Raw genomic sequence first — 17063 nt, 5'->3', positions numbered from 1 at the left:
CAAATCACACGCCTGTTCAATATGGTAGCACCATGGTCCATTCCATTTCCCTCTTTGAATGTGATAAATTCCTTATGGTGTATTTTCTTTAAGATTTGAAATAATTTAAATTACCACGGCAGTATGCAATCTAAAGTTTTACAGACATTTTATATGATGTTAGCTTCTTATGAATTCTCTGTATTCATTTTATAGTACATGTTGTTTCTTAGGATTAAAGTTCTTGAACAAAGAAGTTGTAAATGATTATCTGTTTTTTTCTTATCCTCTCAAGACCATCAAAACTCTTAGTACTGTTGCATAAATGCTGTCAAGTGTCAATTTTCTTTTGCTTCTGATTCACTTTTATCAATACAAACAATGCTTTCCTCTCCCCTTACCTTGCTAGCACTTTTTCTTTATAAAGACAACATAAGATTGCATCTAAGTGCTTCACTCTGGGTTTTCATCTTTTACACAAGCCCTACAATTGATATAAATCAAAAGTTTGCCATTTTGATTGAAAAAAGAAACACACATATCAAGTGGCTGCTCTGTATTTGCAAGCCTGAAAAGCATTTCTCTCATCTGGGAACATCTGATCAAAACCTTCAGCTACGCTTTTCAGAGTTACACCTCAAAGTTAGCAACGAGGCAGCCCAAAGCAATTGAAAAATATCATTGCAGAGGATTTTTTGTTATAGAAAATCTTTTCCCCCCAGTGTGCATAATAAATTACTGTGACACTGAAAGTGCTTATTTAAATATAAAATAAATTTAATCATAAGCTTGGCTCTTTATAAACATTTTTAATTCGATGTTTATTTTTCTAATTCACATTTTACCCATTTTGCTGGAGGAAATGTGTGTCCTTGAATTCATTTGTAACAGTGTTCTTTTAATGTTATAACTCTAATAAATGTGAAGAGTAAATATGTCTAAATTTGCAGACGATTCCTAAACTAGAGTTGGATCTGCGCAGCTTTTAAATGAATGTATCTTTTGTGACTGACTTTTTGTAAGCTGAAGAAGATGTGCATATTTTGAGAAATATTGTGCAAGAAAGAAAGGACTAGGGAAAGAACTCTCTTGAAAGCATGATCTGTCTTCTGTGCCAGTGTAAAGAAAAACTACATTTATGGTGGCCAACCACACTGGCGTAAAACAGATGGAGATGTTTAAGGTAATTGACATAAGCTTTGGAAGAAATGTGCAGGAAAAAGAATACTTTGTGCTGAATCCTCCAACCACTTTCTGAGGTTTAGTAGGATTACCTTCCTGAGGTTAATGAGGCCATGGTGTGATTTCTGTGGGCTAAGGATCAACTCCAGTATAAAACTTTGAAATGTTGTGCCAAAATTTTCTTCATGTTCACAGCCATTGCACAGGGAAGACACCTAAACACTCCCACAAGAGAGGTACAGAAGACAAAAAGCAGCACTGGAATCTTGCCCAGATTATTGTTTTTATCCATCTATAAGAACAGAGACGTGCACCATTAGGAGGGTTCTTGTTGGAAAATCTGGAAAAATCTTCCTAATCTTACTGTGAGGAAAAAAGAAAGGAGAATGAATATTGGTGAACTTCATATGGATAGAGCAGTGGTGGCGAACCTATGGCAGGTGTGCCAGAGGCAGCACTCACAGCCCTCTCTGTGGGCACACTCACCGTCGCCCCAGCAGAGTTCGCCAGAGTAGCGAGCATGTGGCGTTTGGAAGAGACGGGGCAGGAAGTGAGCGAGCAAGTGGCGGCCCCCTGGGGATACCGTGGAGATGGCAAGGGACTGGTCCCCACCACCCTGGTCCTGGCCCACCCACCCCGGCCATGCCCACCCAGGCTGCCGTGAAGACCGTAGCTGTGACCACCGCAGCTATGCCCACCCAGCAGCCATGCCCACCTAGTGGGCCATGCTCCCCCCACCGCTCTCCCTGAGAGCACCACAATGCGGAATGCTGCCCTAGCACTTTGCAATAAATAAGTGGGTTTTGGGTTGGAGTTTGGGCACTCGGTCTCTAAAACGTTCGCCATCACAGGGATAGAGAATAGTAATCTTGCTTGCTTTGTTATGAGGTACTATTTGTGAAAGTCCTTTTCCATTCAGTCCTTTTCTCCAGCTGCTCACCCAACTACCGACCTCCATAAGTTCCCATTGCCATCACGAGGAATTCTTTCCATTGCCTATTTTGGATTGAGAAGTATAGGCAGCCAGGGAGGCTCCATAGGAGATAATATTATCCTCCATGAACAATGCGTGGGGAGATAGAAACCTTTCAAAAAATTGAACTCAAATATTTTCTAGGGCTTAAAGAACCCTGAGAGTGGAATGAGTTGATTAGAATAAGAACAACATGAAAAACCAGTTTGATTCCAGCGTTAAAGACCCTGAACTAGAAACCAGAAGACTGTAAGTTCTAGTCCTTTATTTGGCACAGAAGTAGCTGGTGGGCTTTGGGCCAGTAAATCTTTCTGCCCTAGGGAAAAGGCAAGCCACGTGTGAAATTTCTTTTCAAAGATTGCCCAAAGTGCCTGGACTTTGTCACCAGCAACAGTATGACAGCGGAAGCAAATGCTAACTCAGCTTATATTCATCAGGATGTTTTTTTCACTCAAATATTTCATTCAAGCAGAAGCTGGATAGACACCTCTAGAGGATTCTTTAAACTGGATACCGCAGTGAGCAGCAGTGGCTTGAAAATAGGCTCAGAGTCAAACCAAGATAGTCTGTGTGACTGTACAGAAGCTTGCTGGTTCTGGGATTGTTTCCAGAAACAGCTCTTCGTAAGGTTTAATGGCTTCGTTGTTTTCCCCACAGAAAGTATGCTTGCATTTTGGGGTTCTCCTGGTCTCATCTCTTCTGCTGGAAAAGCAAGTGCAAACTATGGATATGAGGTTGCCCCAGCTCCAAATAAACACTGGTTGTAACTTTACTTAAAACATAAAGTACTGAAGATAGTCACTCACCCCCTTCTTATTTGCTTTTAGAGGAGGTGAACTTCAAGATCATTCAGAAACTTCAGTGGAAAATATAGTATTCTGTGTACTTACCAGGCAGCCTCATTATTAATATACCACACCATTGTTGTTGTAACTGTGTTGGTTACCAGTGTGTATCCAAGTGTAACTCAACATGCAGTTATCCCCTATATGAGTTAAGATGGGGTATTTCATCTTGTATGATAATTGCACCCATTTCTGGGTGCAGTTTGGGGTGCTCCATGGTTTTCCATGTTGCATTCTTGCTATGTGAACTGAGGCTCCCAGTTCAAGATCTGGTTTTCACCAGGCACAAGGCCATGTTATATCCCTGAGAGTATCTGCTCATGTCACTAGGTCAGATGAGGTGGGTACCTTTCAGGTCCATTCCCTCAAAGATCATCTGGTGGGACCTTGGAAGTATGCTTTCTATGTAGCTTCCTCAGCCCTTTGTTATAGCCTCCCATCTGAGATGAGGGGTAGGGAACTACCATTTTGGCTATTTGGAAGGGCCTGAAGATCTGGCTCTTCCCCAAGCATTGGGCTAGAGTGAAGTTGAGAGAGAGAGTCAACTACTATAACCATTCATTTAGGGACCATTCAAAGTTACAGTGGCACTGAAAAAAGTGACTTATGACTGGTTTTCACACTAATGACTGTTGCAAGTATCCCAATGGTCATGAGTTCAAAATTGGAATGCTTGGCAACTGGCATGTAATTATGACAGTTGCAGTGTCCCAGGTTCATGTGATCACTTTTTAAGACCTTCTGTTAAGCAAAGTCAATGAGGCAGCTAGATTCACTTAACCATGTTACTGATGTAACAGCTGCAATGATTTGCTTAGCAACTGTCGTAATAAAGGTCGTAAAATAGGGCACAACTCATTTAACAATTTTCTTGCTTAGCAATGGAAATTTTGGGCTCAGTTGTGGTTGTAAGTCGAGGACTACTTGTATACAAATGTTCTGGAACCTGCTGGAAAATGTATGATCTTTTTTATATGGTTGCTTTTATTGGTTATTGTGAGCCGTCTAGTAACAAGGTATGAGATAGGCATCCATATGTTAAATAAATGAATGAATAAACGTAGATTGTGTTCAGTTAGTCCAAATAAATGCTTCCTGATCAAGTGCTATAACCAGCCTTAGCATTGAAATGAGGATATGGAAGGCAGATGGCTTCTTTTTAGGATTGTTATCCTGTAAAAGAACATATGGTTAAGAAATATGCTATAGGCTAGCACTTGATGGCATAAAATTGACAGCCTTGGAAACTACGGTATGTTTTGATGCTGCGATGCTGAGAAAAATCAGAATCATGCAGTCATAGTTCTCACTCAAAAGTCTCAAATATTATGTATTTTGGGCATGTTATGCAAAAATCAAGGTCTGTGGAGAAACCAAAGTGGGGGGAGGAAAGAGGATAAAAGAATGATAAGCAACAAAAGGGATGGACTTGTTTATAAAAGCAACAAGGACATTGTTGGAAAATGTGAATATGGGGATAAATCATTTTGTACAAACGTTGTGACAGCATGAAGAGTTGACATTGACTTGTTGGAACATCAATCAATCAGCCAACCAACAGATGGTATAATGAGAGGGGGCTCTAAAGAAGAAACGTCCTTGTTGGAATAGTTCACCCTCTGAGATTAAAATGGTGTCCACAGTCATCGCCTTTTGTAACTTGTAAAAGCTGGCTGTTCTGGAAGGCCAGATTAATTAATGCCAAATATGCAATACTTAATAGAAAATAAGAAAGATGACCTTGACTGAGATATGCAAACTCTAGGATGATAAGGGGTAAAACATTGGGCAAGTCCAGAATGTCCAGATGGTTGGAAGTGGCTTAGACCGCTACCTCATCAAACTACACAGAGGAGGAAGAGAAGGAAGAACTACAACATAATCAGACGTGTGAGATTCTTTTTATAATAAAGGTAAAGGTAAAGGTTCCCCCGTACATGCGTGCTAGTCGTTTCCGACTCTAGGGGCCGGTGCTCATCTCCGTTTCAAAGCCGAAGAGCCAGCGCTTGACCGAGGACGTCTCCGTGGTCATGTGGCCGGCATGACTAGACGCCAAAGGCGCACGGAACGCTGTTACCTTCCCACCGTAGTGGTCCCTATTTTTCTACTTGCATTTTTACGTGCTTTCGAACTGCTAGGTTGGCAGAAGCTGGGACGAGTAACAGGCACTTACTCTGTTACACGGCACTTGGGATTCGACCCGCCAAACTGCCGACCTTCTGATCGACAAGCGTCCTAACCCACTGAGCCACCATGTCCCTTTTTATAATAGACAGTCCTAAAACTATTAAAAGTAGTTTTGGCAGTCCTGTGGAGCTGGTGTCTTGGCTTGGCCAGCTAAAGAGTTGACAAGGCTGCACTAATATTATGTATTAGGGTTTACAGGTAATCATCAATTTACAACCATAACTGAGCCTGGGATTACAGTCATAAATCATGTTGATTGTTAATGTGGATCATCACATGACTAACTTGATTTTGCAACATTTTTTTGCAGTGGTCATTAAGCAAATGCTGCAGTTATTAGGTGAATGTGGTTGTTAATTGAACCATTTTTTGCAATGGGCAGCTTTCCCTGAAACCAGAAGTACTGTAAATGCTGATTTCCATGGAAAAAAATGAAAATCATGGTCACCTGACCCTGGGACACTTCAATCAACTGTACATGCAGGCTAAAATGTGGTCATGTGATTGGAAGAGGCAGAGCCATCAGAACTTCAAATCCATATAAGTATCTTTTGTGGGGGTCCATCAGAATTTCGAATGGTCACTAAGTGGCTGGTCATTAAGCAACGACTGCCTATATTGCATTCTATTGTTTTATATTGGCTCATATAACCGTTAGTGTTATATTTCTCTTAGAATCTTTTGAGTCTGAAGCAGTTTATAAAACATATAAATAATGAGAGACCACTCTATTAAAAATACTTGCTGTTGTAAATTATCTACTCTAATGAAGATTGCTAGCTAGCTTTTCTCCCTGCAATGTATGTCTTCCTTTAAAAGAATATGAGAACGTCAGTCATATGGAGGAAGAGTCTCCAGTGTGTGTGTGTGTGTGTGTATATTCATCTACAGCATAGGAGCCCTTTAATAAAATAATAAATAATAATAATAAACCTTTATTGTCAAAGTACAACATGTGTACATTGAGATTAGCTGAGCCTCCCCCTTAGAGGCTTTAGAATATTTTTAATGTATTGGTTTTAAGTCTTGTGTGCCAAAGAAACAAGAAAAGTTCCAAGGAAGCAAAGCTAGTTTAATAAATCCTCCTGCTGCAGGAAGCCTATTTGTCTATTCACACCAACGGTTGAAACAAAGACAGCTGCCTTTGCCAAATGCAATTTTCTTCTCTGTGGTATAAATGGCTCTAAACTCGCAATGTACTGTAAACACATTGTGACCATTCAAAGCATTCAACCTATAAATAAGGTTTTCCTGGGACATTATGAAACCATAACCTGGAGGAATAAAGTAGATGTTCCTTATTGACAAAGAATCAACTATATTTTCCGTACCTGCAAATGCAATTTGAGGCAGCTGGTGTTATATTTCTTCTACATTGAAGTATCATCACCCCTAAGCATGAATTTTCCAACAATCCTTTCTCCAGTCGCATTACAGAGGCTAGTGAAGGGGGCAGAACAGGTTATTGCCTGTGATGGTGTGACCTTCCCTTTGATTAGGACTGGATAGGTGCCTCCCACCATCTCTTACAAGAACACCCCCCCTCCCTTTACGTGATGCCCTCCAGATTTGATAGGATGGAAACTTCTGGTTGAAGAAAGTCACCATAAAATATACGTTCTGTGCCGTAATTGGTTTCAAATTTGTTAAAATGTGCCTTTAAACCTTTTTTTTAAAATATTTCGTAGGCATTCAAGTTTATCATCTGCTCAGTAAATCAAAGTAACAGGCTTTATAAAGAAATGTTTGCATTCCATGGGTCAATCAGTACAACTGTTTCAAGCTGGTTCCTGCTTGACATTCAGCAACTAGTCTAGGCATGCACAAAACAAGGAGTCTTCTGAAGTGACTGTTGACTTCAGAAGAAAAGCTGATTAAGAAACTGTAATTATCTATTAAATTTAAAAATGGATGATGAACAAGTGAAAGAAACAATGATAATGCTCAAAAAAATGGGCACAATATAGAATTAGAAAAATGGCAAAATATTTGAGAAAGAACTTATAAATTGACAATGGCAACTGCTTATAAAGAAAATTTATATAAAATGTTTTATAGATGGCACTTACCACCTGCGAGATTAGCAAAAATGTTTAAAAACATGTCTAGTAACTGTTGGAACTGCAATCAAAAACCAGGCACATACTACCATCTTTGCCCTAAAGCAAAAAAAAAAAAAAATCGGACAAAAATACATATATAGCTAGAAAAGATGTTAACATGTAGATTTTAAACCAGAACTATTTTTATTAGGTATGTTATCAGGAAAATATGACAAAGTGCATATTTAATGTTGCATGTATTAACAGCAGCAAGAATTGTATTTGCCCAGTATTGGAAAAATGAAGTAATACCATTTGAAGAGAATCAAGAAAATATTGGACTGTGTAGAAATAGATATATTAATACTGAAGAATAAAGAAAAAGAAAAGACAGAATATTTTCAAATATGGGATGTATTTTATTAATGGCTGGAAAAACTGGGTAGAGATTAGGAATTTAATGTGTTTTATTAAGTAAAACAAATGGACTCCGACAACACATTGTTTACTAAGCACTTAGGAATTGTAAATGTACAAAACTAATAACACACACACACACACACACACATATACATACATATATTTACATATACGCACACGAATATATATATATATATATATATATATATATATATATATATATATATATATATATATATATATATAAAACAAAGTGAGATAGAGCTTGCGGCCTAGAGGTTAAAACAACTGCCTAATGTGCAATCAGCCCAGGTTCGAATCTCAGAAGGGTATGGCTGACTGATGAAAACAAATAAGTTTGAAATGCATATCAGTGTCCCTTGTAATTCTTTGCTAGCAATCTAAAATTTACACAAATATGAGCTGTCACTGTTGTGACTACTGCCTGTCGATGGCCTTCGGTTAGGCTGAAACAGGAAATAAAGATTTGTCCCACCTTGGATTTCATCTGAGGAGATCCAAGCAGACATTGATTTGGGAGGGAGCTCTTTCAGCCAGCCCCCAGATATAACAGAATGATAGAGTTGAAAGGGACCTTGGACGTCTTCTGCTCCTGCTCAGGCCAGAAGCCCTATACCATTTCAAGCAAATGGTTGTTCAATCTCTTCTTAAAAACTTCCAGTGTTGGAGCATTCAGAACTTCTGGAGGCAAGTCATTCCAGTGATGAGGGAGATGAGAGGGGATCCTCTCTGCTGGCTTCAACATTGACTTTCTCAGGAGGCTGATAGAGAAGATTGCAAATGGTGATCACGTGATGGTGGGATGTAAGTGTGAACAGGTTGCCAAGCATCCAGATTGCAGTCACAGGTGACATTTTTTATGATCAGAAGTGCTTTACAGGTCATTAAGCTCCCTTTCTGAGACCGTTGTAATTTCAAATGGTCATTAAGCAACTGCTAGTTAAGTGAGGAAAAGGGACGCGGTGGCTCAGTGGGTTAGGATGCTGAGCTTGTCGATCAGAAGGTCGCCAGTTTGGTGGGTCAAATCCCGAGTGCCGCATAACAGAGTGAGCGCCTGTTACTCGTCCCAGCTTCTGCCAACCTAGCAGTTCAAAAGCACGTAAAAAGGCAAGTAGGAAAATAGGGATCACTACGGTGGAAAGGTAACAGTGTTTCGTGCGCCTTTGGCGTCTAGTCATGCCAGCCACATGACCATGGAGACGTCCTCGGACAAACGCTGGCTCTTCGGCTTTGAAACGGAGATGAGCACCGGCCCCTAGAGTCGGAAATGACTAGCACACAGGTGCGGGGGAACCTTTACCTTTAGTTAAGTGAGGGCTACTTGTAGAGAAGACCTATATTCTCCTAATCCAATTCAGAAACAGAACCCTTTCTGGCAGCTCAAGGTTCATCCTCACATTTTGCTTGTGGCAGCCTGGAGCCACTTTATTAACCATGTTTGAGGGATGTATCCTCAAGACATCACATCCATCTGGTCACTAGCTTGCTGCTGCTGGTGCTGCAGTAGTCTTTATTTGTTCTAGCTTAAAAGTGATCTTTTTCTCCTTTTTCCAACATACAAATTCTCATGTAAACAAAACTAGGGTCCTTTGTAGAATAGCTTGGTGCTGAAAATCAGAAGCAGTGATCCTTCTCCATTAAGCATTTTAGCTTTTTCTGCAAGAGAGTCTTTCTGTTCCTCCTAGAATACCTTTGTCAGTCAGGAATCCTGCTTTGTTATAGGTATGTGCACCAAGAGGAGACAATGGAATAAAATGTGTGGCACGTTGACAGATACAGACATAGGTCCTATGAGTCATATTATACTATTAGCTGTCTTCATTATTTAAATTATTTTAGCTAAATGATGCCCAGCTGTTTCAGCAGTGACTTTTTCTATTCTTCCCTTTTTTATCTTTAGAAATGAGTGGAATTTCCTGACAACTGATGGCAGCGTTTCTCAATCTTGGTAGGTTTAAGACAGGGCTTTTCAACCTTTTCGCCCATTGTACCACTTTTAGGATATGGCAACATCCGAGTACCACCACTCACCTAGCAAGGTGTCAAAAACTTGATGACACCCCTCCCCCCAAAAAGAAAAAAGTGATGAAGTACAGGTAGTCCTCGACTTACAACAGTTTGCTTAGTGACTGTTCAAAGTTACAAAGGCACTGAAAAAAGTGCCGCCCCAAGCCACAGCCGAGCAAGACACCTGCCTGCCTGCCCGGCGGCGCTCTTCCTCCTGTTTGAGGTTTTCATTGTTGTGAGCATTTCTCTTGAGGATTGGCAGTGGAGGTGGGGTGGAGGGTGTTTGGTTTTTATTCCCCCCATCTGCTGGGTGGTTGCAGCAGGTTTTGGTCACTTCACATGACCCTGGGACACTGTGACTGTCACAAATATGAATCAGTTGCCAAGCATCTGAATGTAAATCACAAGACCCTGGAGATGCTGCAACATTCCAGCTGATCAGCACTTCGTCTGGGCTCAGAAGTGCCAGGATCAGCGCCGAGCTCCAGCTGGAGCCTGGTGCTGATCCTGGCACTTTCGCTGAGCCCTGACAGCCCTGCAGCTCCAGCCATCTCTTGCTCAGGCTTCTGTGGTGCTGCCAACGGTTCAGCTCATTCCCCTCCCCTGCTACCACTTCTCTAGGATGGTCGCGTACCACTTGCCAGGTGCTAATGTACCACAGGTGGTACCTGTACCACTGGTTGAAAAGCTTTGGTTTAAGAGTTATGGACTTCAACTCCCAGAATTCCCCAGCCAGCATGCTTCTTAAAGCTGCCAAAATTGAGAAACACTGACCCATGGCAAACAGGGAGCAGATGTGCTAAGCTGTCTGGGTAGGCATGCATCAGAAGGCCATATCTACCATGCTTTTCTGACTGTGACTTGCAACTGAGCCAGGATTTGTCCAGTACAATCTGTTCACCAGACTGTGCTGGAACTCCAGTTTTATGGACTTCCGGTAGAGTTGACCTGGCGGCTAATCATCACATTCTTTATGATGCAATTAATTGCACCATAAAAATGCATCCTGTTCTGAACTGGACAAGCCGGAACTTCCAATCAAGCAAGTACCTAGGTTTAATTTAGTATTTCTAGGAAATCTTGCAATAGTGGGTTCTCAAAGGAAAAGTTAAAATATCAGCAATTATATAGTAAGTAAAATTGAGGCATTCTTCAAACTTAATTATATACATAGTTCTAGTAACTGCAAAAAGGAGCTTTGTTTGGATAACCATGAACAGGAGAAAAAAAGTCACATATTGAATTCTAGTTAGATTGTTCCCTTTTATGCATCAAATCATCTATCTGAATAGTGTGCCTTGAAAAAGCTCAGAACAGATAGAAATCCAATCATTTTCTTGTGCACTTTGTTTTCTTTTTAAATGTGCAGGAAATTGTAATGAAGTCTGGCATTTACACATGTGAAATCCTTCAAGTGGAACAGGTCAGTACAAGCTGTTCCGTCCACTTGACTCTGCTAAACTCACATTGTTTGGTTCTAGAAGGAATTGCAGTTAAATTGGGTTTTGTGTTCTAACACTTTTCAAAGTTATTCTAACCTGTTCAGCACCATCCTCTCTGACCTCACTTCACCAATTGCCATTATCAACCAAGATGCATATCACAGTAACCCAGGTACCCTAGGTTAATTATCTGCAAGGTAAGGCTCTTAAAGATATAGAAATTACATTTTGGTGAAAGGCACTGAAAAGAAATCAAAGTGAAATGTGAAAGCTTACCCAGGGCGATAATTTTCTGCTTAACTGAACAGAGAAATGGTCTCATCATTGATCCTAAAATTGTGTCCTCTTTATAGCTTGTCTGTAGCAAGTTCGCTTATCAGGTTAGCAAAAGCTACCTGGGTTCCAGCAACAGCTTCTATTAGTGGTAATATCTTAAAAGATCATGTGAAATTTAGCTGCAACATGTTGAAACTGTGACTTCTACAGTGCTTGGGTCTTACTGGAAAGAGCAGCTCTAATTTCAGGTTGTGTTCAATAAACTACTTGTGTGAAAGGTCACTCAGGGGAACAAGAGGAATTTCTTAATTTGCTGAAACTATTGCTCCAGCAGATATCATTTTGATGACCGTCATTTTAGATCTTAAGACATTTATTTCTTATGATTTGTCTGACAAACAGAGCGGTGGGGGTGGGGGTAGCTGGGACTTTGTGACTGGAGCCAGGAACAAGTGGGCAGATAACAAAACGGAGAGTTTTGCCAAAATATTTAGTAGAGGAAGTGAAACTATCAACCTCCCAATTTCATATATTCTTATACCACTGTCAAGCCCCGCCGTCCTGCCGCCCGCTCGGGCCTCGACATCGCCTCCGTCGAGCCCCGGACGCTCGGATGGTGGGCGTGGCTTCGCCCAGCTGATCGGCGTGCCCGCTCCCAGACATCGTCTCCGTCGGCCTCCGGACGCTCGGTTGGTGGGCGTGGCTTCGCCCGGACTCCGCGGAACGCGCCGCAGCCCCGCCGCGCAGCTGGCCGGCGCCCAGCTGATCGGCGCGCCCGCTTCCAGATGGCCGGCGGACGCGCACTCGCCTCGTCAGCGAGGACGGCGCCGGGCGCCCACCGGACTAGCGCTGGCGTCTGCCCAGGACCCTTCAACTCCTCGGCGGCAGGACTCTGAGCAGCGCCCGGGCAGGAACGGACTGGAGGCGACGAAGGGCCGAATGGACAGTCAGACCCGCCCCAGCAAACCGTCACGTGCGGCAATAGCAATGCAAGGAAAGGTGGAAGAATGCAAACAAAATTATCAAGGGAGCTGAACATCTTCCCTACCCCAAAACAAAACAATCCTAAACCTCCTTCAGTTTGGACCAAAGGAACTGAGGAGGGAATAAGATTGAAGGGTATGAAATCTTGTACACCGTGGAGAATCAAGGTTTTTTTGGTCCCTCCAAACCCAACAACCACAGTTCAACCAGTGAAGCTGACAGGAAAAAGTGGAATACATGAAAAACAGCATACAGGATATCATTTAACTTGTGGAAATCATTATTCCATAATATGTGGTGATAACTACTAACTTGGATAGAGAATAGATAAAGTCATGGATGACAGGTCTATCAAAGACTGGTATTTATAAGCATTCATATGTTACCTTCAGATTGGACCAGCAGATCTCCCATTGCCAATTGCAGGAGAACAAGTGTAGGAGAGAAATATATATCCTTCCCTTCTTTTGTAAGCTGGATGAAAATATCTGCTGGGTGGTCATAGGTTCAGAATGCTGGACTAAGATGGTCTTGGCCTGATCTGAAAAGACCATTCTTATGCTCTTATCCCTGCATGTTATGATATTTGGTTGTAGATTTGTACGCTCTTATAATTCAGCTAATGTGATTTGTAAATGGTGGTTTATGGCTTAGGGCAGTGGTGGCAAACCTATGGCACGCGTGCCAGAGGCGGCACTCAAAGCCTTCTCTGTGGGCACATGCACCGTTGCCCGAGCCCCACCTCCCCCCGCAGCTCCGTCCTCACCAGCAGCCCCCCTGGAGGAGAGTCACCCCCGAGCGCGGCCCACGCGGAGCAGCACAGCAAGAGACTTGGCAGTCGGGCAGTGGGAACAATACTCCACCCTCGCGGCCTGTCATGTGCAGTTGCTGCTGGGCGCAGTCAGAGGGCACGGCTGCCATAGCACTGCTGGGCCGCCTGGGCAATCTGCAGCAGGCCATGGGGGTGGTGGGTGGCCCTGCAGGTGGGTGGGGCAGGGGTGGAGCAGGCAGGGAGCAGAGCAGGGGGGCGGTTTTGGGGCACTCGGTCTCACTGGCTTAGGGAAATAAGTGAACCAACTTATACAAATATTTTCTGGACTGGATGCTAAAAGCAATCTAATGCAGTGTTGTGGCAGAGAATAAAAAAGCTCAAAAGTAGAGACACCAGCACACACACACTCTCACACGCACATATTTTGCTTTAGAAAGAAATAGGCCCATGAACATTTAATTTACTCATCATCACTCTTATATTTACACATTTTTCAAAAAGCCATTGCTGCTTTCTGTAAATTATTGTTGATGAATAAAGGAATGGGCCTGAAGGATCCAAATCTAGTTATGTACATTCGTTACTAAGACTATTCACATACAGAGTAGTTGCTGATTAAAAATTTCAGTGAGACAAAAGAAAAGCACCTTTTAAGATGAAGCAATACATTTTATCAAAACCAGACAAATGGTAGGACGCCAGAGGCAATTTAACCCAGATTGATCAGAATTCAATTTTATGAGTTAGAGAAGATAGTCTATGGAAAGAGTTATTTTCCTGTTTCCTCTTGCTGTATCCCTTTGGTATGACAGTCTTAACTTGGAAAAAAAATATGTTGCGTCATTTAACAGAATAACAGAGTTAGTCCCCTTGGAGGACTTCTAGTCCAACCCCCAGCTCAGGCAGGAAACCCTATACCATTTCAGACAAATGGTTGTCCAATCTCTTCTTAAAAACTTCCAGTGTTGGAGCATTCACAACTTCTGGAACAAGTTATTCCACTGATTAATTGTTCTAACTGTCAGGAAATTTCTCCTTAGTTCTAGGTTGCTCCTCTCCTTGATTAGTTTCCTTCCATTGCTTCTTTTGCTGCCTTCAGGTGCTTTTGAGAATAGTTTGACTCCCTCTTCTTTGTGGCAACTCATGAGCTATTGGAACACTGCTATCATGTCTCCCCTAGTCCTTCTTTTCATTAAACTAGACATACCCAATTCCAGCAGCTATTCTTTATGTTTTAGCCTCCAGGCCCGATCATCTTTGTTGCTCTTCTCTGCACTCTTTCTAAGAGTCTCAACATCTTTTTTACATAGTGGTGACCAAAACTGGATGCAGTATTCCAAGTGTGGTCTTACCAAGGCATTATAAAGTGGTACTAACACTTCATGTGATCTTGATTCTATCGCTCTGTTAATGCAGCCTAGAACTGTGTTGGCTATTTTGGCAACTGATTTTCCACTAGGACTCCAAGATCCCTCTCACAGTTACTACTGTTGAGCCAGGTACCACCTATACTGTACCTGTGCATTTGATTTTTCTTGCCTAAATGTAGAACCTTACTTTTTTCACCATTGAATTTCATTTTATTAGATAGTGCCCAATGTTCAAGACTGTCAAGATGCTTCTGTATCTTAAGCCTGTCTTCTGGAGTGTTGGCTATTCCTACATTTCAGTGCACAGTCAGCTCATAGACTAAGGCTGAAGATGGGAACAACATTACCAAGGCTTGTTACTGGTGGAAAGCAACTTTGGCCACATATACATGGCATTTTTTCAAGTTCAGAATTGATGCCTGCAGGTCATGTCTTTCTTCCCCCAGCTGTTGAATTCTACTGGCCCAGAAGGATTTTCTTTTGTTCCATGGTAGTCTCCAGCCAAAAGAAGTTGGATTTAATATTCTTGTCCTAGAATGCAGGGCTATGGAAAATCACTTGGGAATTTTTTCTGTTCATCTCTGTAGATCCTACTTTCCTTTTTTCCTAAGCTAAAAAAGTCAGCTCGTTTTTTCTAGAACAAAAGTACTCTTTCTGAAAAGGAACAAACAGAAAAATACTATACTGTAAATCTGTGGGGTGTTTTCACCATGGATCCCCCTTTAAATACCTTTTGTGACCATGGCCATGGACTCCCAAAGATTTAAGATTTAAATCATAACATTTCATCAATCCTTTGCAGCCCCCCAGGTATCCACAGGTTGAGAAGCACTGCTGTAAATGCTTCACACCATAGCTATAATGGCATTGACAGAATGGAAAATATACATAGGTCAGGGTTGAATAGTTAGATTCTTAAGTGTTCTTCAAGCTTGCTTCTCTTGCTGCAGACATTTCATTACCACACTAGTACAGGTAGTACTCAACCTACGACAGTTTCTTTAGTGACCGTTCAAAGTTACAATGGCATGAATAATCTGACATGACTGTTTTTCACAGTTACAACCTTCACAGTATCCCCATGATCACATGATCAAAATTCAGATGCTTAGCAATTGATTCCTATTTATGACCATTAGTTTGTCCCAAGATCATGTGACTTTCTAACAAGCAAAGTCAATGGGGAAGCCAGATTCACTTAACAACCAGGTTACTAACTAATCATCTACAATGATTCACTTAACAACTGTGGCAAGAAAGGTCACAAAATGGGCCAAAACTCATTTAACAACAGAAATTTTGGGCTCAGTTGTGGTCGTAAGTCAAAGACTACTTGTAATATCATCAACACATGGGGGATGCTGGCTATTTATAAAGGGTAGTTTGTATCCTACTAGTCTTAATAGGATAAGCTACCACATATAAAAAGCCAGCAAGGCCAAGTACTTTGAAAAGACTGATCTAAAGCTGGGGTCTTGTTCGAAAAAGGCCCTACAGATAGAAAATGAGAGGAGATTAGTAAGGTTTAAGCACATGTTTTTCATTACTTGTTCTTTTGCTGTCCTCCTTTTCTCCAGAACTAATAAACTTGGTAGAAAGTTGAAGAGGTCTTTGCCACATTCTGACAATTAAGTTCTCTCATTAGTGCATCTTCCCTTCGTAAAGCTGGCGGTGTTATATGGCTCAGAACAGGAAGCCTGCAAGTCAGAGTGGTTTTAATATATCCGCTTATATTCCTCATGGTATTGTTGAGTCTGGTGTCTAACTTACTAGTATGGCAGCTGTTAAGTCATCCTGGTACACAGTGTTCTGCTGCAGAGTAGATCAATCCTAGTGCTGAGGACCTGAGGGTGACAGCCTAAGTTCTCCATTTAGGTCCACAGAATTTCTCGAGTATGTTATTCCTAGTATTGATTTTTGCTGCCCTATTCTCTAGGTGTATCTTATAGGAGGGAGTCTGGTCCATGTTACTCCAAGGTAATTTAGATGGGGCCTAAGTTGTTGTTTCAGTAGGGCTTCATATGCTAGTTTGTTGTTAAACTGAAATCACACCGTTTGCTGGTGCTAGGCGTGAACCTCCAATCAGTGAAGAATTTCCCCAAGATTTAAAGATCTTTAGACAGGAGCCTGTCAGCCACCTCCTTGTGGTTTTCCTATACTGCTATAGCCAAATCATCAGTTTATCCAAATCTGCATCCCCTTGTCTCTGGCATATTCTTATGTATTAGTTGAACAGTGTAGGTACCATTACAGAACTTAATCATCTTATCTTTCTTACGTTGTCCCCCATTATTATCTGAAAGGACCTATTACTCAGCATGTTATTAATTAGAATCCAACATCCATAATAGAGAATTATCTTTATTAAGAGCAAGCAAATTAGCATTACAATACATGAAAGGTTTGGGAAATATGTTATTAAAGCCTTTAATCATTAGTTGCCATCAGTCTTGTACATATACACTACTAGCAGAAAGCTTATGCCCAAATATATGTATTTATGTTTTTATTGTCAAAACAGTCTGTTACATAAATTAGAACACTGAAAAAACCCAGGTCTACA

At 41.5% G+C, this 17063-nt stretch overlaps 1 protein-coding gene across 8 annotated transcripts in view; it reads left to right on the top strand.

Moving 5' to 3' along the window:
* Positions 1-17063, top strand: part of LOC310636732 (growth hormone receptor-like) — a 171979-nt gene that overhangs the window by 46158 nt on the left and 108758 nt on the right. For 4 of the 8 annotated variants that reach the window (XM_083356817.1, XM_083356812.1, XM_083356811.1 and 1 more), the window contains exon 3: positions 9550-9597. The exons of the other annotated variants lie outside the window; for them this stretch is intronic. In XM_083356817.1, coding sequence (XP_083212943.1) covers positions 9576-9597 — 22 coding nt within the window. In that variant the 5' untranslated portion in view covers positions 9550-9575. The remainder of the gene's footprint in view (positions 1-9549; positions 9598-17063) is intronic. 8 annotated transcript variants of the gene reach the window in all.

Source organism: Vipera ursinii, assembly GCF_947247035.1.
Source record: "Vipera ursinii genome assembly, chromosome: 2".
NCBI classification, from domain to species: domain Eukaryota; kingdom Metazoa; phylum Chordata; class Lepidosauria; order Squamata; family Viperidae; genus Vipera; species Vipera ursinii.
Note: the sequence above shows the minus strand (reverse complement) of the source record. Positions and strands in the feature narration are given on the sequence as shown.